At 43.3% G+C, this 26,631-nt stretch overlaps 9 protein-coding genes across 9 annotated transcripts; 5 read left to right on the plus strand and 4 right to left on the minus strand.

Moving 5' to 3' along the window:
- Positions 1-1,217: 1,217 nt before the first annotated feature.
- Positions 1,218-2,229, plus strand: PHALS_00486 (uncharacterized protein; the record flags this gene model as incomplete). The annotated part of the gene is made up of 5 exons (XM_024716745.1): positions 1,218-1,354; positions 1,478-1,590; positions 1,657-1,706; positions 1,847-1,942; positions 2,011-2,229. The coding sequence occupies 5 exons, from the start codon at positions 1,218-1,220 to the stop codon at positions 2,227-2,229; spliced, it is 615 nt and encodes a 204-aa protein (XP_024572530.1).
- A 2,050-nt stretch (positions 2,230-4,279) lies between these two features.
- PHALS_00487 (uncharacterized protein) lies at positions 4,280-6,965 on the plus strand (the record flags this gene model as incomplete). Its single annotated transcript, XM_024716756.1, has 3 exons — positions 4,280-4,354; positions 5,024-5,064; positions 5,135-6,965. The coding sequence occupies 3 exons, from the start codon at positions 4,280-4,282 to the stop codon at positions 6,963-6,965; spliced, it is 1,947 nt and encodes a 648-aa protein (XP_024572531.1).
- Positions 6,966-7,170: 205 nt separating this feature from the next.
- On the minus strand, positions 7,171-8,466 carry PHALS_00488 (Bestrophin/UPF0187; the record flags this gene model as incomplete). Its single annotated transcript, XM_024716767.1, has 1 exon — positions 7,171-8,466. The coding sequence occupies one exon, from the start codon at positions 8,464-8,466 to the stop codon at positions 7,171-7,173; it is 1,296 nt and encodes a 431-aa protein (XP_024572532.1).
- A 120-nt stretch (positions 8,467-8,586) lies between these two features.
- Positions 8,587-10,531, plus strand: PHALS_00489 (hypothetical protein; the record flags this gene model as incomplete). Its single annotated transcript, XM_024716780.1, has 7 exons — positions 8,587-8,644; positions 8,734-9,145; positions 9,207-9,275; positions 9,328-9,442; positions 9,516-9,937; positions 9,993-10,064; positions 10,138-10,531. 7 exons carry the CDS (start codon positions 8,587-8,589, stop codon positions 10,529-10,531), a joined length of 1,542 nt encoding a protein of 513 aa, XP_024572533.1.
- A 232-nt stretch (positions 10,532-10,763) lies between these two features.
- On the minus strand, positions 10,764-11,789 carry PHALS_00490 (uncharacterized protein; the record flags this gene model as incomplete). Its single annotated transcript, XM_024716791.1, has 1 exon — positions 10,764-11,789. The coding sequence occupies one exon, from the start codon at positions 11,787-11,789 to the stop codon at positions 10,764-10,766; it is 1,026 nt and encodes a 341-aa protein (XP_024572534.1).
- Positions 11,790-13,366: 1,577 nt separating this feature from the next.
- Positions 13,367-16,090, plus strand: PHALS_00491 (tkl drk protein kinase; the record flags this gene model as incomplete). The annotated part of the gene is made up of 1 exon (XM_024716802.1): positions 13,367-16,090. One exon carries the CDS (start codon positions 13,367-13,369, stop codon positions 16,088-16,090), a length of 2,724 nt encoding a protein of 907 aa, XP_024572535.1.
- A 27-nt stretch (positions 16,091-16,117) lies between these two features.
- PHALS_00492 (uncharacterized protein) lies at positions 16,118-17,978 on the minus strand (the record flags this gene model as incomplete). The annotated part of the gene is made up of 2 exons (XM_024716813.1): positions 16,118-16,263; positions 16,352-17,978. 2 exons carry the CDS (start codon positions 17,976-17,978, stop codon positions 16,118-16,120), a joined length of 1,773 nt encoding a protein of 590 aa, XP_024572536.1.
- A 1,636-nt stretch (positions 17,979-19,614) lies between these two features.
- On the plus strand, positions 19,615-20,144 carry PHALS_15025 (uncharacterized protein). The gene has a single exon (XM_024716824.2). It carries the CDS (start codon positions 19,824-19,826, stop codon positions 20,052-20,054), a length of 231 nt encoding a protein of 76 aa, XP_024572537.1. The 5' UTR covers positions 19,615-19,823; the 3' UTR covers positions 20,055-20,144.
- A 3,946-nt stretch (positions 20,145-24,090) lies between these two features.
- On the minus strand, positions 24,091-24,323 carry PHALS_00493 (uncharacterized protein; the record flags this gene model as incomplete). The annotated part of the gene is made up of 2 exons (XM_024716835.1): positions 24,091-24,216; positions 24,267-24,323. The coding sequence occupies 2 exons, from the start codon at positions 24,321-24,323 to the stop codon at positions 24,091-24,093; spliced, it is 183 nt and encodes a 60-aa protein (XP_024572538.1).
- Between the last annotated feature and the right edge of the window lie 2,308 nt (positions 24,324-26,631).

A 26,631-nucleotide genomic window follows, 5' to 3' on the forward strand; every position in this document is an offset into this window, starting at 1 on the left:
TTTTTATTAAAATTCCCTCCATTGTATCAATAAGCACATTTTTACATAAGTAGGTGTATCAGTACACAGATAGCGTAAGCTCTTTGCTGTCTATTGACAGGGTGATAGATGGAGAGTCAGGATCAATATTATACAATGAGTTGATGACGGATATTTAAGCAGCCAGGGCTCCTGCTTTGGTTTTAAACTAACGTCAGAGTTGACTTTCTCACAAATCAGAGACTCAATTGCTCTTTACACTATAGTGTGCGCAAGTAACGTAGATAACATCTGGCCCGATCTACTTCATAACACTTCGTTGTCTATCTAATGACCAAGTTCGATAAATTTCAAGACCTATATCACACTGCTTTTCCCTACCTTACACGGATCGAGTGGAAAGTTCTCCACTGATTCGCGGTGGCTTTTGGAGAAGCGGTTGTCCCGTCGCTGCTGCGCTCAGCGATGCCCGACCAGCAATGTATAACAACATAACATATTATGGAACGTGAGCTGCCCGATGCAAATCGGCTAGCGCCAACTACATTACGTAGATTCAGAAGCGACAGCGTCGACTAAATACGTCCATATATTTTGGTTCCAGAGATGATTGAACTCCGCTGAATCAATAATTCCAAGAGATCAGCGATTGACATCGCTATATCCTAGAGACAGATCAATCTACATTCACAAAAGCGAGCTTTCTTCTCTTCCAGCCTTCATAGAAAACCTTACCCGAGCGGTTTCTCTGTCCTTCAACAAGGCACAATGTCCGTGCGAGGCTACGTTCAGCAGACACATACCTTGCGACGTGTATTGAATCCAAGCCTATAGACATGGCCTTTTGTGTTAGCGTTCGTGTTCGAGATGCATGAAGGCACGGCGTGCTCATGCCTTACGAGGGTCAATCCGTCCAGCTTTGAAGAGGCGTTCGCCCTGAGCAGCATGAAAACTAATTTGTGGTAGCGTATAACTTTAGAAATTACGTCGATGTCTATAAATTTTGACGCTATTGTAGTGCCAAACAGCCGTTTACGTCATGAATCGCGTCGAGCTGTAGTCGCAGCGGTTCTTCATTAGCAGATTTTCAATGCCGGAAGACCGGTCACCGTGCGACGTCGAGTCTGTAACCACTGACAAGCTCAAATGGTAAGGCTTAGTGAGTGTAGGATACTCTACCCGCTCGAAGGAAAGATCAGTCTCCCCACAGACAGCTCAATCTCTAGCGCTACCGTGATATGTGCATAACTCAAAATCGACGTCACGCCGGGCGACTCGAGACTGATCATCGTCAGCTTTCAAGTCGCTGGTTCCCGGAAACCACTGGCCGCGCCACTGGACTCAGGAGCGGTCAGCAGCTTTCTACGTGTATCATGTTTGTAAATACTCCCAGTTTGCAATGGTCGAGGATAGATTGCTGCAAAGTTAGGTAGTGGGAGTTGCGACTCGTCGCGCGTCGAGAGCTGACATTAACGTATCAGTAAAAAGGATTCCATAGCAATGACGAGCCACTCGTGATTGAAATGGACGACGCGTTCCAATGCATTTTGGATATGCCGTCGATATCGCGTGACCAATTAGAGATTGACTGGTTGTCCGTCGAACGCCAAGGTAGCTAAGACATCAGCAAGGTTTTCCACCATCTCCTAATAGCTCAGAATTACGTTACCGTCATAGACTTGTCGCCTATCACGCGAGTTGTTTGCATATCGATCATGAAACGGATTGTGAGGTGCTATAAACGAGCGAACTGCCCGGAAACACGTGAGTAAAGGTGATATGGCGGCTGAGCTAGAACCCCCGCTGATTAATACTGCGGTCGAGCCAGGGCCTTCGCGATTAGCGAGTGAGGTTTATCACTCTCAAGGTCGCACTCGGAGCGGCAAACGAAGAAACCACAGGACGTCGAATGGAGCCACAGCGAGCGTTTCAGCCCACAGACAGAAATCCACCCGACTTCCAGGTCTCTCTGAGAATAGCTTTTTCCGCGGTCACACGGAAGGCAGAATCCATTAGGCCTGCCTGACTTAGGCCGCTGACTCGACTGAGCTCGGAATGAATGCTCTATGTGATGAGAGCGGTACCTTGCAAGCTAAAGCTTTTCCTTATCAAAGTATCGCCAGATCGCGTCAAATCCCACCAGCGTCAAAAGCGCAAGTGCCAGTGGCTTTTCACAATTGGCTGGAGTTTCTACAAACTACGTACGCTTGCAGCCGAGTTTGGCTCTCACCAGATGAAGCTCCAGCTTGAGTGTCCGGGTACCTATGTTGATACCCATCAACGGTAGGCAATGAGCCCCAGCTACTGGGACTCGTCGATTTCAAAGTGTTCGTCGTTCCGGCGTGGTAGTGTAACACCCGTACATTTTCAGCTGAAAGCGATAAAGACACGCAGGGCGCGGACAATTGGATCATGAAAAGTTCAACTACGGTTAGCGTTCATTTATGCAATCCGGCAGCTTCAAAGTTTGCACGATATCAAGGACCGTTGACCTGCGCTAGAGCCATAGCAACGCGTTCGTGCTTGAGGTTATCAAATCCTTCACGTCGCCGTTCATCACTTACTGTCACATATGTGACCACTGCAAATACACAGTCTACCTATTAGCAAATGACCGCACTTATTCCTCATCATGACTGAGGTTTATCGCTTGTGGAACTCACGCAGAGCTTCTACCTTCAAGAGCTCAACCAAGCTTCAGGACTAGAAAGTTTTACTTTGCATTTGATGCGACAGACTACGTTTTCTTAAGAGATGTTGCATCTAGGTGCGATACGTACCCCTACGGCGAAGTATCATGAAATTTGTAAGTGTCATAGCCTCCAAAAGATGGTCTGCTGCTATCGTGGTGATAACAGATCTCAATTTTTGAACATAGTCCGCTAATTTTTGCCTCTTAAATCGCGTGACAAGGAACATACATCCGTAAATTTTGCTGTTTTAACATTATTCAAATCGATAATGCCTCTTTTGCATCTACCAATCGTGGACGACCAGTATCCTATCGGAGCATTCCCAGAGGTGTCTCATCAGCGCATTCTCGACCACATTTGGCTCTTATGTCGCCAGTTACCGTATTTCTCCTGAATCAGCATTAGCCACGAGGCTCCGAAAAGTGTCTAGCTGTCTCGGGGATAGATCATCGAACAGCTCGAGTATTTCGATCACAGTATATCAATTGTCAGATTGACAACAAGTGCTATCAAGTTCATCGAAATTGTCGTGTATTTTACTTAGAGCAAAACGTATGCGTCAAACACACAGAAAAGAGGTCTCGCCTCACCTAGGAGCGTGACCAAGAGTCTTAAGAAATTGGATTTCTTGTTTGCACTTTTAATTCAAGTGTGACGTAAATTTGAATTGAGTCGAATCTAGGCCATGCCTCAATATACCAATTTGCTATGCTTACAATAATTACATATATATTGCATGACGTGGGTAACAGCCCATGTGTTCCACAGAAGTTCTTTGATCCTTCCTAACTTTGCACAATTTGTGTAATGTGTACATACTTTTTAAATCCATTAAGTAAAATAGCGTACGAACTAATGCTTGTATAATATTTGAGGAATTGAGTAATGGTAGGGCTAGTGACTACCGAAATTACTATCGATGGGTTGATCAAGAACTGATGTGTAACTTTAGATAAAAGATACCACCTGACGATCATTGACAACATCAATGTTTTCTTGTATGGCATGGCTGGTCACAATTGCAGAAGACAGAGCTTCTCTCGTGTTAGTAGTAACACTAAAGTAAATAATATCGGCGTATGGTAAAACTGCGAAAGATGACTGGCTGTGATAGTGCAGTGTATCATCGACTTCCCAGCCAAGCGTTTAATTACTTATGATATCTGGCCTTACTTAAACCTTTGTGCGCAGGTAACACCTGAAAAATTCAGGCCATCAACTCGACATGGGCATTTCTAGTCTCGAGTGTTGTCTTCATTAGGCACACGATCTCTCATCTTAGCTAACTGGAGCATCACAAGGAGATTTCTTGATCATTGTACTTTTATTAGATGTTTAGTTGAAATACTCACAGAGTTGAACCCCAAAATAGTGACGTCAGAGATGGCTCATGATTTCAGAACCAGGCTTCAATACCATATGTCGTATGTTCTTTACATAATCAGTCTTTATTTATTATAGTAATGTGGGCTCATTAAGGAAATGCTGACAAATCCTTAATTGATATTGTCAAAAGAAGTATAATATACAAGAAGTAGGTTATTAATTATTTTTTCCCACAAGATATGCAAAGTAGCTCATGAATGAGAAATGACTTACTGAATACAATGGGTACGGTGGTAAACGACTTGGGTTGTGTTGGTGGCGAATTGACAGTGTATGGATTAGTAGTCATGAACGTGGTGGATGAGATGCTCTCTTGTACAAGTTTGATCTAGGTTGTCCATACTAAAGAGAGTTACGCGCAGATGAGACACACATGTGGATACACTCTAACATATTTCATACAGCGCATTTTATGAAATTTAGAGGTCTTTAAATCTACTGATTCTTTGATTTAGTAAAACATGGTAACTCCTTAGCTAGCAATAGTTAGTTTTGCTTTAGATATACTGCTTATATTCGGTATCTGTAGCAATACAACACATTCAAACGATCAAACAATTTGCAATCGGGAAAGAAAAGCTGGATAAGCCAAGGACCGGGAAAGCATACAGCACGGAGTGTGAGCGTCCAGAAAACCATTGAGACTTTCTATTGTGAGGCTGTATATTATATATCAAAGGTTTCTTATTATAATGGTGTAAAAATGGTCACATTTTTTTAGGCGATTATATCTATTAAAAAAGTGCACTAATTAAAAGAATACTGTACTTTCTACGACACCTGTAATGCTATAGTAATACAGTGCCCTCCCATATTTCGGACTTACACCCAAACATAAACAGAGAACTTAGTGACACACGACGTAGCACAGAACTGGCGTTTAGGATAGTTCCACAGTTTCAATCCCTTACATACGCCATTGACGGTCCCAATTGTCGCTTTTGTAAGTCTTCACCTTCTACAAGTCTCCAAATAGTCTTCCTCTTCATCTATTGTTCAACATAATGTGCGTGAATTGAACGACTCTGTTGTAATGAAAGGCTTATCATTAATGTACGTATGTTATGATGATACAGGGTGACCTACAAGATGGATGGCAGAACAACGTATTGTTACTATATTTCGCAGAAATATTCAGAAGAGCAGGTTGTGAAAGACAATGTGTTGATATCGAAAGAGGGTAGTGCATGCCCTGTAACGATTCGTGTGGATATTGCTGATAAATTAGAGAAGAATACACTCATTCCACTGCGCTATACTGCCACGCTAGACAGGTCATCAGCTGATCCAGATTTTCGATTTCCGGAACCCATTGTGCGTGTCCCTGTGCCTGATTATTTGATTGCTAGCACGAATCAGACTTCAGGCGAGAACACGTATGATGTGGCTGTAGCCAATGTGGTCATGTGTGATTGGCGCTCGTGTGACATCTTTCCAAAAGTAAGCGAGAGCTCAACGGTCTACTCGTCCCGCGATAATCCAAATAGTTTTACTGATAATGTAGTCGTCTTTGGCTCTGAAGAACTTGTCATTCCGAAGGATGGAAAGTACACGGGATACGTGCATATTGTGGTAAGCGTTGGCGATAATGCCCGTGCCGACTTTGTGACCTTCTTTCCAGTTCAAATTGGAGACGTCGCAGGGACAACGCCGGGTAGTATTAATACAGATGGTACCACGACGTATTGCTGGACGTCCCCTGATGTGTCTGTGTTTGATCCAAGTGTTTCTGGAGACCTTACTATTCGTACGGGTGAATACTGCCCCGGTACAATGTCAATGTCGCTTTCATCCACGGATGTGATGGTTGGAGATACTATTGATATTGCATGGAAATTAGATATGTCAGATTCATCGACTGATGACCCTACTGTTATTGCCGAAGTTTCAACGATTGACGCAATCAGGAATCCTCGAACTGATGTTTATTCGGTTGTACCAGTGTCTGTTTTCTCAGGTTGTCAGCGAAATTTGGCTCGTGCCAACTGCTCAACGTACACAGGTGACGAATCAACGACCTTTTCTATCGCTGAATACGATGACATGAATCTTACAAGTAGAGCCGTCGGCTACTCAACTAGGTACACTTTTGGCAACTCGGGTCAATACACGATGTTTGGCCGTGTTGCCATGGTTACTGTGGACGGTGAGCGACTTGACATGGCTATCTACTCAAGTGTGACAGCTTCTGTGCAGGGTGGTAGTAGTGGGAGCTACCTATTTCTATACGTAGGAATTGGTATTGGTGCGGTGATATTGCTGGCAGGTTTGCTCTTTTGCTACATGAAAAAGCGGAATAATCATGTAAGTACAAAGGAGATTCCGTTTCGACAACCTATGCGCGGCCTACAGAGATCAAGTGACCACACTTTAGCCTCATCAAACTATTTGTCGCACAAGACACCGGCGACTCTGCAGGGTTTGGACTTGAGCGATACTGGAAACACTGGTCCGTCTTACCTTGTAGTCAATGCCGCCGATAGCAGTATCTTCGACAGAACGATCAATGCAGACACAGCTGCACTGGCACAATCCATGGAGAGCGGTGGATCATTCTCACTGAACCCTTACGATCGTGCGAGCTTTACAGATCTAGGTGCCGATGTGGCAGGATCTCGACAATCTGATACCAGTAAATTTTCATTCCAGTCTGGTTATGATGACGAGACAGACTGGGAATTCGATACTCGGCAAATTCAAGGTAATGACAGAGGCAGTAACTTTAGCGACTTCCCCTCGAATCAAGGTACCAGCATGCCTGCCGCTGCAACATTTGATGTGAACCGCGGGACCAATATGCCGATCCTGGAAGAGGATTTTTTAGATGAGCCTCGCAATGTCACGAACAACCAGCAGCCGTCAAACGGCCCGCGCAGCACTACAAGTTCGGGATGGACTATAAACTAAACACTGGGTTTGCTAAGTTCTATCGTGTGTTTTTAACTTATAGCTAGACAAGGAGCTCGGCTATATTGACAAGTCAGTAGGTTTAATCTGTAGACTAAAGCCGTCTGCTCGAGTATCAGTGTGGGCATTAAACTCCAATGGTACACAATCACCGTCTCCTCAACGTTTTTACAGCTTTGCTTTCATATCCACTACATTACTTCAGCTATACAGCGATGTGCGGGTTTTTATTTGATCCGTACTCTTCTCTCTCTGGCAGGCCGACAACCTCGTCGTCTATCTCGCTAATAGTTCCATAAGCGTCCGGTTGGATAGACATCAATACAGCGCGATCAGTGGCAGACATTGATGAAGGCGCCAAATATTGTGACGGACGCTCCTTGGATGAATAAGACGACGAGACCGACTCGTGCCGCGTGCGTCCTCGACTTATAGTGTCAATATCTACCGACAACAGCGAAGACAGTGACGCCATGCGGTCTTGTTCCTTAAAAAAGTCTGCGTGTCCCACTGAATGAAAGTGTGCTTGGAGTATAACTTTTAGCTCGTCTTGAATGCACAAAATGCGAGACTCAAGGTCCACATCGTTAGCATCGGTACCAAAAGGACACTCAATCGACGAAGCTACGAAGTCCAGTGCAAACAAGAGCACTGCAGCAATGCCCACGTATAAGGGTGACATATATCCCATCTTGGGAGCTAGGGCTGCTCCCATTAGTAGCAAGTACCCGACGAAACACACATGCAAACATTGTGCCAAGTTAAATGCAATGGGCACATTACTTAGATTGAAGATCCTTGAGTATATCTGCGTAAGATTTGACACAATCTTGTCAAGTTCCATAGCCTGTTCGACAGTCAAGTAACTTTTTCTTCGCGCACGATTAATTGTCCGCCTCAGCCAAAGTTCGACCACAGCTGCACGCATTTTATTGGCAGAACCAACTACATTGCGTTCTCTATTCCACGTGTGCTCACCCAAGGTCAGCACTTCAGTGCTTGAGAATTCATCGGCTTCTTTTTGTGTCAGCAGCGCCCGTAGCTCTAATGGAGCATCACTTTCATTACAATCGTGAAAGACTAGCGTCACATATAGTAGAATGTACCGCTTGACGTCTCTAATAAATTGGCACTTGTTACGGATCTGCATGCGATCGGCCACTCCCTTTCGCGAAAAGTGCACGAAGGAGCAGGCAGTGGTTGTTAGCGTACGTGCTGCATCGGCAATGGTGCTCACATGTTCAACACCCAGTTGCCATTGACGCAAGGCTGTAAATACTCGTAGTCCTAGTAAAACAGCAAGGAAGACTGATGCGGATAGTAGCAATTGGTCCAGCGCCTGAGTGGGCAACAGCGCCGAGGTTTTGCGTTGCAAAGAAACCAATGCAGTTGATATCGCTGTTACGACTACAGCACGTCCTAATGTGGATGTGGAAGTGATGGCCGAGCCGTTAAAGTGCAGCAATAAACGCCACAGGCAGCGATTACTATAGTAAATCATTTGATGCGGAAAGATTTAGTAATTGAACTGGAATTCATCAGTTTACCGTCGCCAAAAGTTGTACCTACGTTTAAGCGTAGTCATGCTGAAAAGTAGGTTTCCGCATTCTTCAACACCACAATGCGGAGGTGTCAACAGTGCCGATGTTCGCTTGAAAATGAGTTTCTCAGTGCACCAGGTAGAGCAACTGGCTTGCTTGTATTATTATGTATAGTCTTCTAGTGTTGATCTTCATCTTTGGTGCTTTTTTTGCTATTTGCAATCCAGTTTTAGGCGAATCCTATGTACTTCTTCCTACTGCGAGCGCTTCCCAGAGCATGTTATTGCTACAGAAGCAGCCAACTAATTCAATGGCACCACTAGAGATGGGCGAATCTGGAGTATTTGGAGAAGACTTATATGCCAGTGCACGTTACAATTTATCGTTACAGCAGCAGTATCAATATGAGCAACAACGCCAGCAAGTTCAACGAAGGCAGAAATTACAACATCGGCAACGACTTCAGCAGCAGCGAATGAAAGATAGCTTTACTGCATCGGACAGGTACTTCAAGACTCGTGCAGATCTTGCTAGTCGTGATGAGGAGGAAACAGAGATGGAAGACAGTATGGTGGCTGTACCCACATATGCGGACTTAAGCCATCAAGTCCGTCTACTTACAACACAGCAAGCCCATTGGTACGGTTTTTAACAAGCAATCAATGTCAACCGTATTTCATATGCACTATGATGGCTATAGTGCGGGAATGCCAATAACGACACCAGTTTGCAAGGAGTGTATGGATAGTATGATCACAATGATTGACGGGTACGATCTTAGTATTTTGCTATCTGTCGTGTAGACTTACCTGGATTTATAGGCAGGCTGAGCGTGCTCGTTATGAAAAGCGCTGTGTCACAGGATTCTTGCACAATACCACGAGCACAAGTGTAAACGACGATGTAATCGAGCTGGTGAACGACAAAATTCGCTTTGTGCGTGCAGCAAACATAAATAATTTGGTATTTTCAAAAACTGACCAGAGCCTTTGCTTGTGAACTACGTCAGTATGAGAATGAATCGGCAGAGCTCCAGCAGAATCTGAAGTTGATGGAGAGTGAACGCAAGCTTTTAGCACAACAGCTAGAAGCAATGGGCGAAGTGGAAAAGGCCCTTATCTATGAGGAAGCAGGACTTTGGGACCAGTTTAATCAGCTGCAACTGCAAGAATCCATATTTCAGGAAATTCGTGATGCAGGCATGGCTCAAATCGATGCAATGGAACGGAAAGTAACGTCGGCCAAGCATCTGAATATTCTTTCGGACATGTTTGTTATTGGTCATGACGGTGCATTCGGAACAATCAATCGATTTCGAATGGGTCAGTCTGCATCTTTGACGCTGGAATGGAACGAAATCAATGCAGCGTTTGGGGAGTGTGCGTTACTGTTGCAAACGTTAGCAAATTTAGTCGGCTTGGAATTTACGGAGTACGTAAAATGCTAACAAATTATTGCGTGTTGCTCAAGATCCTATTATTTCTAGCTATAAGATTATACCACTGGGTAGCTTCTCCAAAATCATTCGAACAAGCAGTCTCCGAATGGAATATTGCCTGTACGTAATGCTAACAAGTGTTTGATGAGCGATTAACTTGTGATAATTTTGTGAAAATGTCGATTGTTTTTAGACATGGTTCAGATCAGCAAAACTTCGCTGAGTCTCATTTCAACTTAGGCTTAGGCGCTTGGATAACGTGTCTCAGCCAGCTTATGACATTCGTGCGGGCCCGAGATCCGTCCATCCGACTGCCTTACAAGGTCGTAGAGCACTCTATTGGTGGGCACTCTATCATTTTCTTGAAGAACAAGCACAAGGACTGGACGAAAGCGCTGAAATATGCACTCACAAACCTTAAGTGGTTGCTCACTTGGGTATCTGCTCGTGGATTTAATATTTCAACGTCCTTTGCGGTCGCCACTACTGCTCAAAGTAAAGCTGCTCTTGCTTTTGCTGCAAATCCCCCTGTGATGCGTACCAATGATTCGAAGCAGAGCATTGTGATTATGGAGCATTTCACGTAAATTGTCTGGTTGCTTCCTTGTATTGTTGTTTGAAACGAGTATGTACATGTGGTAGACTAAATGCGTCTAACGTCTACCTTTGTTTTTGTCTTCTGCTGCTACAAACACTATTGCGGTCAGATGCGCTATACTAACCCCTTCGTCGATGTTATTTATCTTGATGTCAAAGTGTGGCGTTGCTCACTTGACCCTCGTAGAATTTCCTAAATAGTTTTGCAATGCGGTACACAGCTCAGTCAGTGCCATTGACGGTCTCAACAACCTGCCGCTTCGTTGATTGTACACCATCTATCTGTTCTAGTAACGTGTCACTCTCGGATTTATCCACACTGGAAACACACGACAGGTGTCGCTTCTTGCCTAACTTTCCGCTCAAGTCTACGACTAGGCTGCCAGCCGCCATTCGCGGTTCATCTTCTGGTTCATCTTCAGAACCCGTGTCATGTGCCTCACAAAAGAAGTGCATCAGCAGTCTCGCATCTTCAGATTTGGGCTGCGGCATTGGAGCTAAAGGTACTTGACCTTCGCTATACTTAATGCTCGGCATGATTTTTCGACCTCGGAGCGACACAGCAAGTGAAGACGGCAACAACGAAGGCGGATGATGTTGCGTAGCCGGACCAACTCCACTGCCGCTGAGAGACTCGAGAAATTTAGCTTCTACGACACACAGATCTTGTTGAGCGCGTCGAAATGCCTCACGATTAGCAGGTGTATTTTCAATCGAGCGAAAAATTTGTTTGCCAATGGAGCTGTTGCCTTTAAGTTTTTTCGTTACGCGCATCGCTTCGCAGTTCAAACGCTTGGCGAGATACCAGCGAAGTGATGTGCCATCCTCCACGTCAAGAAGGCCGCGCTTGAAGTAGTGAATGATCATATTCGTAAAAGTTTCCTCCTCTACCGTCCACTTGCCACTACGTAATCCTGGGGGACACTTCGACTTGGTTGATCGCTTCTTTGTAGCCTTTAGCGCTGTTTTTGCCGCACTGACACGAGAGACCGACGAGTGCACCGTTCCAGCTTTGTCAGCTGCGCTGCTGATTTGCTTGTGATGTCGTGTTAATTCTTTATTTGATGGTTTGACTGCGGGATGTAGAGTCACATGGCCAAACTCTTGTGAGTCGGTACTTTCGCTAGAAGCTAATGTCGCGATTACGTGTGCAACGGATGTTCCTTTATTGGTGCTACCGCTGCTAAGGTTGGTTTTGCTGCCAGCATCGGAGCTGACAGACCGGTTGCTATTCATCATGGACAACATAGTTGCAAGTACTTGAAGGAGTGATAATTGCGCTTGAATGAGATAACTGAAGATTGTTGTCCTTCTTAAGAGCTTGATAGGAAGCTCAATTGAAGTTGGTGGCTCCTAGAGATTCGACTGTGAAGTGACGGCTTCAAGTACATTAACAGAGAAAGGAGTCAGCTAAGCCAGCGAAGACACGTCCGCCATTCAAAAGCGTACATGCAGAAAAAGAGCAGACTCACTAGTTTCTTCTGCTTTCCTAATATTTCACTTCCCGTTTGTATGTTTGGACCGTCGTTCTAATCAAAATTCATCACAAATCACAGGACTCAATCAATCAGGTGGTTCATATTTCTACCGTATAGGCAGATGGAGACATATGATTCAAAACCAAGTTTTACTTCAACTTACCAAACCTTTAGCGCGTGGCTGAAAACGACAAAGTCAAGTTAAGACTGTTAATGCTTCTAGAGTGAATTCACAAGAATCAATTCGTGGGCTTATCTCGTCTTCAAATGAAGATTTTGCTGCTTCTGGTTCTGGCCCCGTATTGGCAAATGGTCAACTTTATGATAACGAAAAGTGATTGGCTAAGTCACATTTAAACCAATCAAAAAAGGGATGAGTGAATTGAAGTTGAGCTTTGCACATATGACTTCAACTTGGCTCTTACTACTTGTTCCTTCTCAATAAGTGGTTTGCCTACTTTCCTATCGACTTATGAGTTATATTATCGTCACCGGCTGGTGGAGACAGCACTAATATTCAAATCGCCCATATCTCTCCCCAATCCCGCACAGAGTTACTTATTCGGCAGACTTCTACATCGATGTTTTTTACTTATCGACTTCCGTACAAATACTAAATATCATAATAATCACAGGATCAATTTCACACGTGGCATGTCGCAACGCTGAAGCTACTTGACTGACCAGAATGTTTGACATGACGAGATGTTTGGCCAGCTGGTACAATATTAACCACAGATTCATTGCAGCATCCGCTTGATTACATGTTTGTACTGCACTTCTTTATCGCCGCGTATGTAAATAACATAATTTTAAAAAGATTTCCTTCGCCATGAATCGTGTCTCATACGCTATTTGAATTCTCCTTGCACGAAAGCATCAGTATTTTTTCTTTTGACATTGAAAGAGCATTCAGCTGGCTATTGTACGTGTCCAAGTAGAATCAAGTGAGATTTCACATTATTCTGGTCTCTGCATTTTAGCATGATATACATTTCGACAAGTTGTTAAAAAGAATTTTCGAAAAAAGTAAAGATCGACACTAGAGGTCAGCAACGTGCTGTAATTAAGTTCATCGATCTGACCCCATGACGTGACGAAGCAATTTGTGGAAAGTTGGTTTATAGATAAAATGTTTACAGCTCTTCAAAGCCCCAAACGTCATGGATTGACTAGTCATTTCGACAAAGCAAAAAGCTTTCACATCATTTAAATGCATTCTACACTTTCGAAAAACTTTTCAGAACACCACAAGTATAGAGCAGTGTAAATACCAGCTCATATCAATTGTTTCAAGGACTTACTGTCACCTTCAGCAAGAAACAAGAAAATATTCTCGATTTCAACATGTCGTCTCAAGGAAGCAATGATTTTCTCTCTGTCAACTCCACTGCTGTGGTCACGCCAACTTCCACTTCAGATGAATTTGAGTCCGAACAAGCCTATCTATTGTCTCGTTTACGTACATTGCAGCTCTTTCTACTACTAGGATATAGTATCATGTGCTTACTCTGCATCACCCTTGTAATCTATCTGCGATTAAACCGAAATACAGCTCTTCGAGGTGACGCCACAGCAGCTCGAAAAATCATTTTACCTGCATTTGAGCCGTTGCTTTGGGTACTTGGACTTTCGACTGGAATCTACTCAATTTTCTTTGCCTCAGCGTTGGCTACGAAACTTTATTCTTACAAAGTTTCCAGGCTTGCAACCGAAGTGTTCTACTCTGGTCGACAATTTGTTTGTCTTAGCGTGATTGTGTTTATGTTTCAAAAAAGCGTCTCGGGTCCTGCGTTACGACGTACGTTATTGATCACGTTGTTTTTATCAACCTACACGATTCCATTCATCTATATCATTACGACATACTTTCCAACTTGCGATTATCGGAGACCATTAATAGTGGCACGTGGACTACTTTTACTGCTTTACACATATGTGCTCATCCATCCACCAGCTCGAGCAAGTAAACGTACATTGCGTGAGTACTGTGTATTTGTGTATATTTACTATATACTTTTGTTCGCGTACGTTGAATGTTTTCGACAAGGTCACAAGGAGGCAGGCTTTTATCTTACGTACTCTGATCTAATCTGTGGATCCTTTTGTCCGTTGGTTATTTGGCGAGTCTTGCGAGCAGATACAGAGTATTGGCGTGGTATGGGCCAACGTGCTGTCGCATTACAACGATTGTTTTGTCAAAATCATGGCATGCCGGAACGAGTTTCGTCCAAGGGCCTGCACATTCTAATCGAAATGCACCGTAAATTTATCATTGATTTTGCCTATTTGGAGCTACAACATCGTATCGGTATCGGAGCAAGCTCAGTTGTTTTTAAGGGAGTTTTACGTTCCTCAATGGATGTTGCTATCAAAGTTTATACTCCAACTGAATTCACAGAAGATACTGTCGCTGCCTTCTCACAAGAAGCAGCACTTTGTGGTGTACTATATCATCCAAACATTGTTGCCTTTCACGGTATGTGCGTCTGTCCACCATCAATTTGTTTAGTCAGCGAGCTATGTATCGGAAATCTAGAGGATGTCACAATAGCTGCAGCAAGACAATGCTCTACAATGAGTAAAAACTGTCAAAATCGCCAGCAGTTGTTACTTAATATTGCCTACATGCTGGATGCAGCGCGAGCAGTGGCATATCTTCATAGCTTTCGTCCACCATTTCTACATCGAGACATCAAGCCAACCAACTTTCTTGTTGATGCAAATAACACTGTCAAACTTACTGATTTTGGTGAGTCTCGATCACTTCCTCGCGCTCAGGTCGTTAGCAATGAGCCCGTGAAAGCTTTTAATGCGACACATCGAAGTAGTATGAGTGGATATTATGGCGATAAAGCTTCTACTGTTGCCATTCTAGCAAGCGAAGACTCGAATGCAAAATTCTCACCAGAGTGTGCTACTTATGAGATTGATATGATTGGAGCTGCCAATGTTCGAAAACATAATGGCTCAGTCATGACAAATGAATTTGATTCGATTCGAAACATAAAGGCAGTCGCAAACGAGGGCAATACCCACGTGAATACAATGCTTATGACAGTCAAGGGTACTGTTGACTACATGGCTCCTGAAGTTATCAATGGACGGGCTGGTCTTGCAGCTTATGGCGAAGCTGCAGATGTTTTTTCATTAGCAATTACAATGTGGGACGTATTTTACCCTGGACGGGAAAAGTTCCCAGGTACGAACAACAATCATTTTCGCGTGTTCGATCTTGTGCTTGAAGGCCAACGTCCTGAGCTTGATCGTGGCATTCATTCTTCTCTTCGTGCAGTGATTGAAAGCGCTTGGCAGCATGATCCACAACTCCGTCCAACAGCTCATAAGATAGTGAAAACACTTGAAAGTATACAAGAAGAACTAAGTGCAGCTTTTGCACTCGAATTGACTGACGAGCTAGAAGACGCGTTAAGTTTAACAAAACCTGTTGACGCTCCAAGTGCCCCACTGCCTACTTTGCGAGGGTTTTCAGGAGAAGAAGCTATTCATCATATGCGTCAACTTCAGTATGTCAATACAACAAGTGAAGCAGTGCGTTTAGGCAACGCCCTGATGGATTCTGGTCTGCTGCACCATTGCAAACACACCTATCCATTTGAAGCCTCAGACAAAATATACTATTTCGATGATGAAAATATTCATCTTTGTCAACCACTTGTTGAAATCTGCACTCAAGAATACAAAACCAAGCTTGACGTCGAGAGCACGACAGTAATGAGCTCAAATACTCACCCATCACATCACATCAAGTATCACTCAGACTCTACAAATTTCGATTCGGAATCAACTCGATTTCGCAGCGATAATTCTCAATTCGATCAAACACAATTGAAAAATGGAGTCTGTGAATGTCGTAAATTAGGACAACGACTCAAACTACCAAAGAGCTCAAAATCACGAAATCGATTTCGCCGAAGAGGTAAAGGAAAGAAAGAATCAGCTGGAGTAGATGGTCTAAGTGGACAACTTCAAACAAAGTTACTTCTCGAATTTCCACTCGAGCATCACGATTTTGACGACTTCGATGCTTATCCATCTTCAGAAATATGAAGTCTTTTGACAATTTGATATCCAAATTCATTGTTTTATACAAATACGAGTATTATTTAGACTATACAAATCAGACCCGATCAAAAAAATGATATAAGCTTTCAAATTCGTTACTACAATCCAGATTTTGTACATTACGATAATATTTAGATCAGACCATAAAGGCAAATTTTCTATCGAATCCAATCAAATCGGAAAGTAAAATCAACTCATATTTTGTCAAACTCAATTTATGCAAGGGTAACATAGATATAAACATACCGTGATGAGCGAGCTCGTACGATAGAAGAAAACTCGAAAGAAGCAACATCGATTGGACCTGCCACACCATCTTTTCAAGGACGAAAGCGACCTGGTAGATAGGAGAGACTTTAAATTTGCGTTGTATCCATTGATGTAAAAAGAGAAACGACCCAATTTCCAAAAGAGCAAATACCAAAACGTTTGATCTAGCAAATGTACCCCATTTGCCAGGACCACCAGGATAGTAAACGACATTTGGAAGCATTTCAAGTATTGACTTGTAAATAACATAAATAATAGGAACAACACATTCAATGTATTCCACTAGTGCTAAATATTCACGATGAAATAAAAACTGAAGTCCTTGCAAAACAAAATCTTCCGATCTTCTGTCATTCTTTGCTTTCGAGACTTTAAGACACTGAGCAGGTTCATGTATCTGTTGTCTCGTTGAAACATTCACAACGTTATGTTCAATCGGTTGAACAGAAGATTTTGAAAAAAAGTGGGAAATTCGGTAACTAGATCGTGTTTTGATCGTAATATTTTGACAATATATTCCTGATGCTGCGAGAATCTGAAGTTGCTTTGAACGGTCTTCTGGGAGTGGATGTGGAAGACATGCATGCAATCGCACACCCGTCATTGAAATTATATTATAAGCGTAAGGATCTCGTGTTACTGCAAGAATCATTGCGAGTAAATCTGGTGATCCAGTCGAGAATGCAGATTGTAACGAATCTTGTGATATAACTTGTTGATTGAGTAATTGCACAACAATAAATGCATTCACTCGTAGTTCACGGAATTCCAATAACGTTAGTCCTATGTCAGCAACAATGAAAGATATAGAGAAAAGCAAAGACCCAGCACTTGACATACAAACAGACATGAATAGTGAGCTGTATAGATCCACAGTAAAACTTAACGTTTGTGGAATGATGTCTTCTAATTCACGTGTAGCACTTATTACAATATATTCCGCCCCAATTTTCCATATCGGAAGTATCAACACGATCAATTTTCGATACGTTGGATCAAGTGAATCGTGAAGTGCTTTGCAAAAGGGATATATTGTAGTAAACGCAAAGTACGTGTACTGGTATCGCTGAAATCGTAGAACGTATCGACGACAAGTAGATTCCTTTGTGAATGATGACTTGCCCAACACGAGCACTAGAACTATCAATATATAGGCTGCAACCACCATGTTTCCAAGTTGTTCAGTAAATGGTAAAGGGAATCCGATCTTGCTAGAGGCTACCAGCATGGTGGTTATGTACATCACCGAAAGTAATGAAGGAATGGTCAAAATCTTAACAAGTGACAAGTTCAAAACCGGAACAAATGTCGAGAAACTGAGAACGCCTACAAATGCCGTCGTTAACGCTGCTAACGCCTGACGAATCCAAAACATCCAATTAGCTCTCCATCCTTCGGATGGATGGCAAAGAGGAAGGCACTCCAACAAGATCGCAATTGCTAGGGAAGGTATCGGAGCGAGCAAGCATACCAGAATGACACGAGTACGAGAAGTAGTGTCGCAGTATGCATTAAAGCTTTCGAGTCGTTCGATTGAATAAGAACCTTGACGACCGACTTGAATATCATTCCATTTCTTTTTGAGACGACTTCGTATCGCCATCTTCCAAGGTGTGAGACTTTAACGGACTTATGCCAGTTATGTTCTATAATTGTAAGAAATAGTAAGACGGATTTATTTAGTATTAATCATAGTTGCATTAATTCGACATCTATAGGCTCTTAGCTCCGCTTCTGATGGGAGCGCACGAATCGAGCCTCTGTGCTTTCGTTCACGCAAGCCATCAATTTTCTTTAATGCAGAATGCATGGCAAACCCCATGTAGAGGACACTCATAGAGTACTCAATGCGTGGAGTGAACGCCTGTTCTAAATAATACATAAATTAATTGAACAAACATGTTGCCCTAGATCAGGCAATGTGACATCGTATTGACTTGATGTTCGGATCAAAGGTTGCGTCACAAGTCAATGGCCCTTACCAAAAGAACAGTATGGTCTCATTAACGGCTACTTTTGTGTGAAGTTTAAACCGGTTTTGATGGGGAGGGTGTGTCGGAAAGGCAATCGGCACGTGGCGACTTTTGCATGCCGATGTATGGCTAGATTTAGCAAGTATTTTGGTGCAAACGCATGTTTTTGGAGGAGATTGGAGAGCCTGTACGTTCAAACGGGCTGAGTATGGCTTGCCAGTCAAGAACAAGTACATACAAATATTTGTATGCCAATTGCACAGATTGAACTCCTCATTCCAGATCCCACCGTGGTTACGAGGGTAATTACAGTAGGACTATATGCTCCGGCATCATGCTTTGCCGGAAAGCATTGTTTTAGATCGAGGCCCGGGAACCACCACTTCGTTCTAGAAAACGCTATTCCGTCTTGCGGTAACATGTTGTTTATGTTCACATCATTTTTTACAACAGCTGAATGGTCAGACCAGGTCTGGCAATCGTGAGGTCTAAGAAATGCACACTGCGCTATTTACACACAGTGGGGCCATGAACTTGAACAGTGCATAAACCATTAGCTGAGTTTCGCACTCAATAATGTGGCTCGCATCTACGAGGTCAATATCACGTGAACGGGTTTAGACAGTCAAGGGTAGTGACTAGGAGAGGCTTGGGGGGCGATGTCATCTAAGAACGTGGATGTAAGATCGTTTTTCATGCGGATTCATCTGCGACTATGTCGATTGCAGTCTGAATGCGATCATCCAAACCCGCAATGCACTGATGCTGGCCAAGGAAAAAACGTATTAACGACAAAAGCGGTCGTATGAAAAGAGTCCTGCTTTCAATCCTCTTTAAATCTCGAAATACCTTGAGATAAGATTAGTTTGTTCGAAAGCATAAAATGGAATACATGCATCATTGAAACTTTCACGGTCCTAAAATTTCAGAGCGCAAACCCACATAGAACTCTTGGTTTGTTAGCACTCCCCGACTATAACCCTGCCTCACAAAAGTCAATGGCGACCCATCCAAAATTTGCCGTGCGTCATCTTAGAATTCATTGGCCCTTCGATTCAGCACATAGACTGGCGACCATGACAAGCGCATGAAATTCCTTCGAAGCAGGAGGGATTAGAACCGTGAGGTACTATATCAGGGTGGGTAAAGATTAGCCTGGGCTTTCGAATAATGGAGCGAGTTGTATATGGCCATATAACTGCCGTTCCCATCGCAATCGTACAAATATCGTACATATTTGTAAGATTGTATTTGTACGACTGCGATGGGGAACGGCGGCTTTACGTATATTTGTATGGGTGTTCGCGTGCCCATACGAGCGCGTGTTCCGGTTCGTTTAAGTTGAGTTCAACAACGTATACCCTCTGGCGTGACAGGCCGGATCGTGTCAATCAATGCAATCATGAACGTCTTGGCTTCCTAGTCTTAAGAAGCAGCCTCGCGCACAAGGAGCTTGAAAGCCCGAAGCTTCCGCAATGTTGGCAGCCAGCCAAAAACCCGATTTTAAGAAATATTTTTCATGGCATAAATTTTACCTTGGAAGAGGCGAGACTCTTTCCGCGAATGATTTACTCGAAGACCAGATGATGCGTCATAATTCGACAACTTTACGAATATGGAAGAGGCCACCTCCATTCTCTTCGATTACAGTGATGATATTCACTGAACAAGAGAAGAGGTTGCACGGCAAGTGCAGCAGCTCGTAAAGTGGTGGTCACGCTGAACTTCAGAGCTCGTGGCAGTCATATGACCGACCCCAGGGTGCTTCTTAGGCTCAGCGAACGAAACGAATGGCATCTTTGAAAGTAGTATGGGGCTTTAAACCGCAATTCAAGGGCAAATTTTAAAAGTATAATCCCATATTTGCGCTCGTTGTAGTCTTGTTTAAGCTTTATGTTCCCGCTCTGACATCTGATTAAATCTGTCGTTTAATGTAATGAGGTGGGAGACCTTGAGGTCCAACCATGGCTTATGATCTGCTAAAAATCATCGATGTTTTAAGGCGTGTTGTATTCGGATTTATTTGGGTCACACTCCCAAAATAAGGCTCAGACGGGTGAGGTTCTGAGGAATTTCTTTAGGGATTCTTTAATGGGATTACACGTACCCTGGTATAAAGGGGGTTGGTCACACAAGATGGCGTGACCGCACAATGGTGTGGCTACACCTTATCAAGGTGGCGGGATTATGCATATTAATTAGGTTTTAGTATTTAGTCAGAAAAAGCTATATATATAGATATAGGCGGCTTTGCCGCACATAAAACAAAAAATTCAGTTTGGATCTTGAACAAAAGAGTGTATTCGCCTTGGGTTAAGGTCTTGGGTACTATTGGAGCTTGCGAATTGCGATCCGCTACACTCATACTGGTTCTAGCTTAGAACGTGAGGTCGGTGACCGTAGCTAAGCTTCCTCTAAACAAAGAGCTACGGAAGTTCCGCTGGAGATTCCCCAAACCACCTGTTTAATCAAAGAAAAATATTCTCATAGAAATTGTGCGCATCATCGCCTGTAGACGGGTGATAAATAGGTCTCGGGACAAGTTATTTCCCCACACAGAGAAGTCGCACATTGCTTCAGTGCAGAATGCGCCGTGATTTATGTTGATGAATAGCTTGATCTTTCTCTTGCTCCATAAATCCCCGCATTGATCAGTATATTCTGCAGCAAAAAGCGTACTTTAGATGGCGAGCGCCTCGAGTGCGAAGCCGCTTCCTTCTAATTGCTTACGTTACCAGAGGAAAATTGACGTTGGACACTACCTACCACATTTTGCAACAAACACTTTGATGGCTAGTGCACCTTGAACTTCAAATTCTCTTGGCCGCTCGGGATCCCTTGTCATATGGGCAACGAAGCCTAAAACTAAGATCCGACCCTAATAATTTAGCTGAGGTTGGTGTGTTACCCTCTTTAAAGAAGCCATTCGTACATGACGTAATTGATTGATGGCATCAGGCTTGTCAGTGAATGTAAGGGAGGAAGCAGAATTTTCTCCATTGTCTGGTGTGGTTCGTAAAGCATTGGTAAGTGTTGGATGCTTCTTATTGTTGAATACCACATTTGGCTCGCTACGCACGACTGACTGGTGGTGTGCTGCGAGTAGCGTGCTGGTAGTTGACTTGAGTTTTTGGGTTATCCTGAATTCTACAAGGCTGGTGTGGTGGCGCACCACCTACAAAGAGCACCTTGGTTTGGTTAGTCGTGACCCTTGCCATGATTATCTATGTACGATTGATAGCGCTACGCTATTTGAGATTGTGTTCACTCAAGTGCCACAGCTAGCAGATGTGATTATACACATCAACTCAAAAAAAATATCAACAAAGATTGGATGTTCGTTTATAAGAGACGGGAGGGTGTAGAGATGCACCCGTGATATGAAGTGCACTGGCGTATGGAGCAGTCATGTCAGATGCTGTAGCCATACAGTAGTTTAAGGTTTTGCACTCATTTTTGGAATAACATTGGCAAAGTGGCTCATCGTAATCACTGACTCTTGGATGTCCTTCCGGTGATAGAACATGAGCTATTTTCATACATGCACCAGATGTTATAGTGTGATACACTAAGTTTTAATTGCAAAATATATTCATTCTTTTATCTACATCCTTAAGCAAAGGCCCCGTAAAATCATACCGTAAACGGTTATTCACCAGAAATCTGTCGAACATTCGTCGCTTCCCCAAGCAAGGTGCTGTGTAGATACCGCTACACAAACTATCAATATCCAGGTTGATATCATCAGAAATTTCATAACATCTTGCGCTTGCTAAAGCGACCATTCGCAAGTGTGAAATCGATCGGTCCTGGCTATGACGTCATTCTTCAGTGCCTGTTCGGGACCGAGATATGTCTCTGGGTGTATTGTAGTCTTCACTCATATAATCTTCTGTATATACTGCACTTTTTGACTTCCAACTCGGTCTAAAGGAAATCAAAGACTGAAATTTTGGGCTGTCAATGCTTATAGTGGGTTTATTATCAGCAATTTTAGTAGCGCTAACAAGAGTCATCGATGCTTCGAAGGAAGGGTTGTTTCCTCGCTATGCTTTATAGAATGCTTTGAAAGCATAGAACATCCACACGTGCCTTTGTTTATATATGCAACAGCATGATTCGTAGTAAACAGGTACTATATTCCCTTTTGCAACGGTTCGCCGCGCACCATCCGCAGAGGAAGCTTTGACTGAAAACGTTCGCGTTAATATCGCACATAATGGGCTCTTGAAACTCCCCAGAGGAGAAACCGAGAGCCACACAAGAAACTAAGTTATATTCAGTGTAATTTTATCTCACGAGTGACATATATTCAAGGTCAGTGCCAACTTAAATTGATGCAAAATATATTTGTTGTACTACGCTCAATAATAAATCTAAACGCACTGCACATCGTTGAGCCTAACATTTCACGTGTAATGAGCTCCTCCTTCCTGTATCTGTATCTTCAACATTCTACGACACGTACCCTCCTCGCCAAGATGAGGTTCTTATTGGATTGCACGTTTATTTTCTTACAATATTGCGTTGAACGAGCACCCACTGCATTTCAAATCTAACACCTATCACTTGCACATTACTGTGCTTTCTCTTACGATCCTTATCCTCATTGAGAGCACTCCGAAACGTGTTCTGATGACTGAATGTTTTTGAGGAGAGAGATGCGGTTTTTGCAGCCGAAAACCTCACACTAATATTGATAGATTTTGGTACGGGTAAGTATTATTATCGAATTCCAAAAAGATGAAGGTTGCCATTTATGTTACTTCATAAAGCTATTCTGAGATTATATTTAAAATTGTTTTAAAGTCTGAGGGACAAGTGCATCTCCCACGTTCAGTTTAAACAATTACTCCCATCAAGAGACCTTTTCAGCGGCGCTCGCCGAGGATGAGACAACCTCAACTTGCGGACTGCGTTCCCGTTTCTTGAGGCGGTGAGTGATATGACGTTCTGCCTCAGAGCTCACGACAAAATCTAGCTGGTTAGTACTGAGCTCGTACTGGTTCACTGATCCAAACTTGATCGCCCGCAAGTGCAACAGTCATAGCAACGTTTGCAAACTCGATTACCTCGTTTGTATATATTCTGTCCATCTATTTTTTCACGAGGTGGCAAGGCAGGGCTTTCGTTTGCTATACTAAAAGCAAACTGGGCGGTCAGAAGTCGCTTTGCGAACGCATTCTGACTTCTTCAGTCATCACTCTTTAGGAAGAAATCTACTGCTCCCAGTAGCATCAGCTGCCGGGCATAGCTGTATCCTTCTTGAAGACTAATCTTCGGGTGCTAGATGCAGGTGAAAGATCCAGAAAATTTACACGCAGTTTGCGCATTCGACGAGGAACCCCATCGCCTCACCAGTTACATGGCCTTGCAAACTTACTTGCCCGACCAGAGCATCGATTTCTGATCGACTGTGCAAAGTATTGAGCACAACAGGAACGGTTTCTTGCTGTCAATATCCCTCGTGATCTTCGTGAGCTGCTCTTATAAACACCGACCACGTCTCAAATTTGCAATAAAGGTGGTCCCCACTTGATAGTTGATAATGTGTTGTGCTAAGCGATCCTGTCTCTTCTCTTGGATAGGGTATGTCAAGTGAACGTGTCATTATCGCCAACGCAATATTGCCAATGTGAATTCTCATCACTTCTCTTAGTGATAAGCCCATATTACTTCTCTGTATACTGCGGTCCACTATCCGTTCTACATGATGGGGGGCCATGTCTTGCTCATTGGGATTTAAGAGTACCGCTGAAAGACGACTTTTCTTTCTAAGGCGCTGCAAGTTAAAGAAACACGTCGAATCTCTTTGACAATTTTTTGCGTGCAACCGAAACGGAGACTGGTCAGATTTTGGTCCGCTCTCTGAAAATAACACCACACTTTGTGGTTAAAATAAAAAAAAAAAAAATCACTTCCAGTAGCTGTAAGGTAGTGTTGCTTCGCGAGAACAGAGAGATGCTCAGCTTCATGGCATAGCAGAGGATCTGTTTCTAATACGTATAACGCTGAATACCCGAACAGATCGCAATTGCAAGTCGTGATTCGGCTCCGAGACGCCTTCGTAGAGCTAGAAATAAGCTCGTAGCTTCATTGGACCTTTTAAGCATAGCTCAAGACCTTTAAGGTCTGACTGCTTACTGCTCTATGTAGCAAACTTACTCTTACCTCACTATATATGAATGTGATTTTTGACTGGATTCGGCATTGGCTGACTGCTTATTGCTCTATGTAGCAAACTTACTCTTATAGACCCTCTTACCTCACTATATATGAATGTGTTTTCGCCTGGATTCGGCATTGGCGTGTTGCTTTTAAAGACAGTGGCTCTCAGCCACAGCGTCAAGAGACCCCAACCGTACGACAATGGCATGAATCTATGATTTTGCTAGTCTCGTCGGGCTGATATCGGCGAGTCTAATTGTACCGACAGATTATACCCCGATATCAGAGCCACTTTATGACGGTGGCAAAGAAGCCTAGAGGCTAACCAGACCATTTAGTAAGAGCTACGAAGAGCTTGCAACGACACGTGCCACGTTATTCAACGCAAATTGGCAGTTTTCTCCAGCATCGAGTTCTACGAAAGATGCCCTTCACAATTCGATTCGTTTGCGAATGTTGTTTTAAAACATTGGTCATTGGCAAGCCATGATTGGCCGGAAAAATCATCGAGCAATAACTTGCCTGCAGCCTTACAGGAAATGGTGTCGCTGAAGGAACAAAGTGAGTTTTCTTGGTCGTTGAAGACCACGATACCACTATGACGGGATGCGCGTGTAACCATAAACTATTTTTACGAAAGGATCGCATTTGGATGGGATCAGCCAACGATTGACTGGCCTATGGTTCCGACTTGTGCATGAGGATTTGACAATTTGGACGTGCGAGCACCCACTTATATACGTCGAGCCATTTGTATGTAGCGCTGACCGATGTTCCTCTTCTAAAGTGGATACTTAAGGGGTCACCGTGTGCTTCGTAACAGTATTCTGTACTTGAGGTACTCGTCATGAGGTTCCATCACACGCTTAGGTTTGTAAAGGTCTAAGAAAGAGAATAAATCGAAGACAGGGCTCAAAACCTTCTTCAAAGCTTTCGTCATCGCAGTACATGCCGCATATGATCCGTATGCTACACACATCACCTCATCAATGCGCGATGTCAAATCCTGGTTAACAATAGCTCGTAATCACGGAGACGCAAAAGCGCACCCACAAAAGCATTGAGCCGATCCGGTTTCAGCATTGTCGTGAAGGTATATCTGGCGAGAAATCATGACCATCTTTTCAATTCCCCTTGGCTAATATGGTGACGACGAGAAGAACTTATCCCCGTTCGCATCAACTTTGATAAAGCACAATTTTTCGGAAATGCTGAAGTGTTATAGACGACATGGAAAAGTCGATCTGTAACTAAAAGAGTTGAAATCTTGACACGCTTCAATTTTTTTATCCCCTTAGAGGCCGTCTCTTTTGCTGAATGTGGCATTTGTTTTAAGACGATTGCTGAGAGGTCATGCTATATCAGCATAGTTTGCTTATTGTTTTTCAAGTAGCTGACAAGGCAAAGGTACTTAACAAAACTTCTTTAAGCCAGAAACATTGGCCAATTTACCATGACCTGTTATTTGCGGCAGCTTCTTCCAGGCAATGCTTCTTAATGAAGCAATTTAGAAATAGAATATATCGGCACCAATGAATTCTACTTCATTGTCTTAATTAATATTTTGTTTGCACATCTATGAACATTACTCGCAAACGTTCCGCCAGCTATGAGCGACAATATGGTCAATCAAGTTTGCGCGTAACTATGCTGTGGCCTGAACAGCTGTGTCACCAGGCGCTTGAACGTCGCGAGTAGATTGACAGTCCCTGTGGCCTTACTAGCTACTCGTATAGCATTCCGCTCGGGGTACTCGTCGAAGTGAGTGACTTACTGTCTGTAACCAGCTGTTGATAGTATCGCAATACTTTTTCGATACAAAGCAAGTAGGATTTTTAAGATCGCTGAAAAAAGCCGTTGCTTGTTTTCGTACTCAGTGCTTTGCAAGCGCTCTGAAAGGCTAGTCTCGATATGACCGACACTAAGTATAGCTCCTTCTCCCGTACCGGTCGTACTTGTTCGCGATTTCACTATCTTGCAGGACTATGCAAACACTTTTCGAGGAAATTTCTTATAGGGACCGGGGCGCAGCGGCCGACCAAATATAAGGTGAGAGTAGCTGTGACGGGTCACACGGCACCTTGCACAGAGGAAGCTTGACTTCCAAGAGTATAC

Source organism: Plasmopara halstedii, assembly GCF_900000015.1.
Source record: "Plasmopara halstedii genome assembly, contig: Scaffold_113, whole genome shotgun sequence".
NCBI lineage: Eukaryota > Oomycota > Peronosporomycetes > Peronosporales > Peronosporaceae > Plasmopara > Plasmopara halstedii.

Coding starts and splice junctions, on each gene's coding strand:
- PHALS_15025 (XM_024716824.2), top strand. CDS start 19,824: ATGTTGGCAGCCAGCCAAAAACCCGATTTTAAGAAATATTTTTCATGG.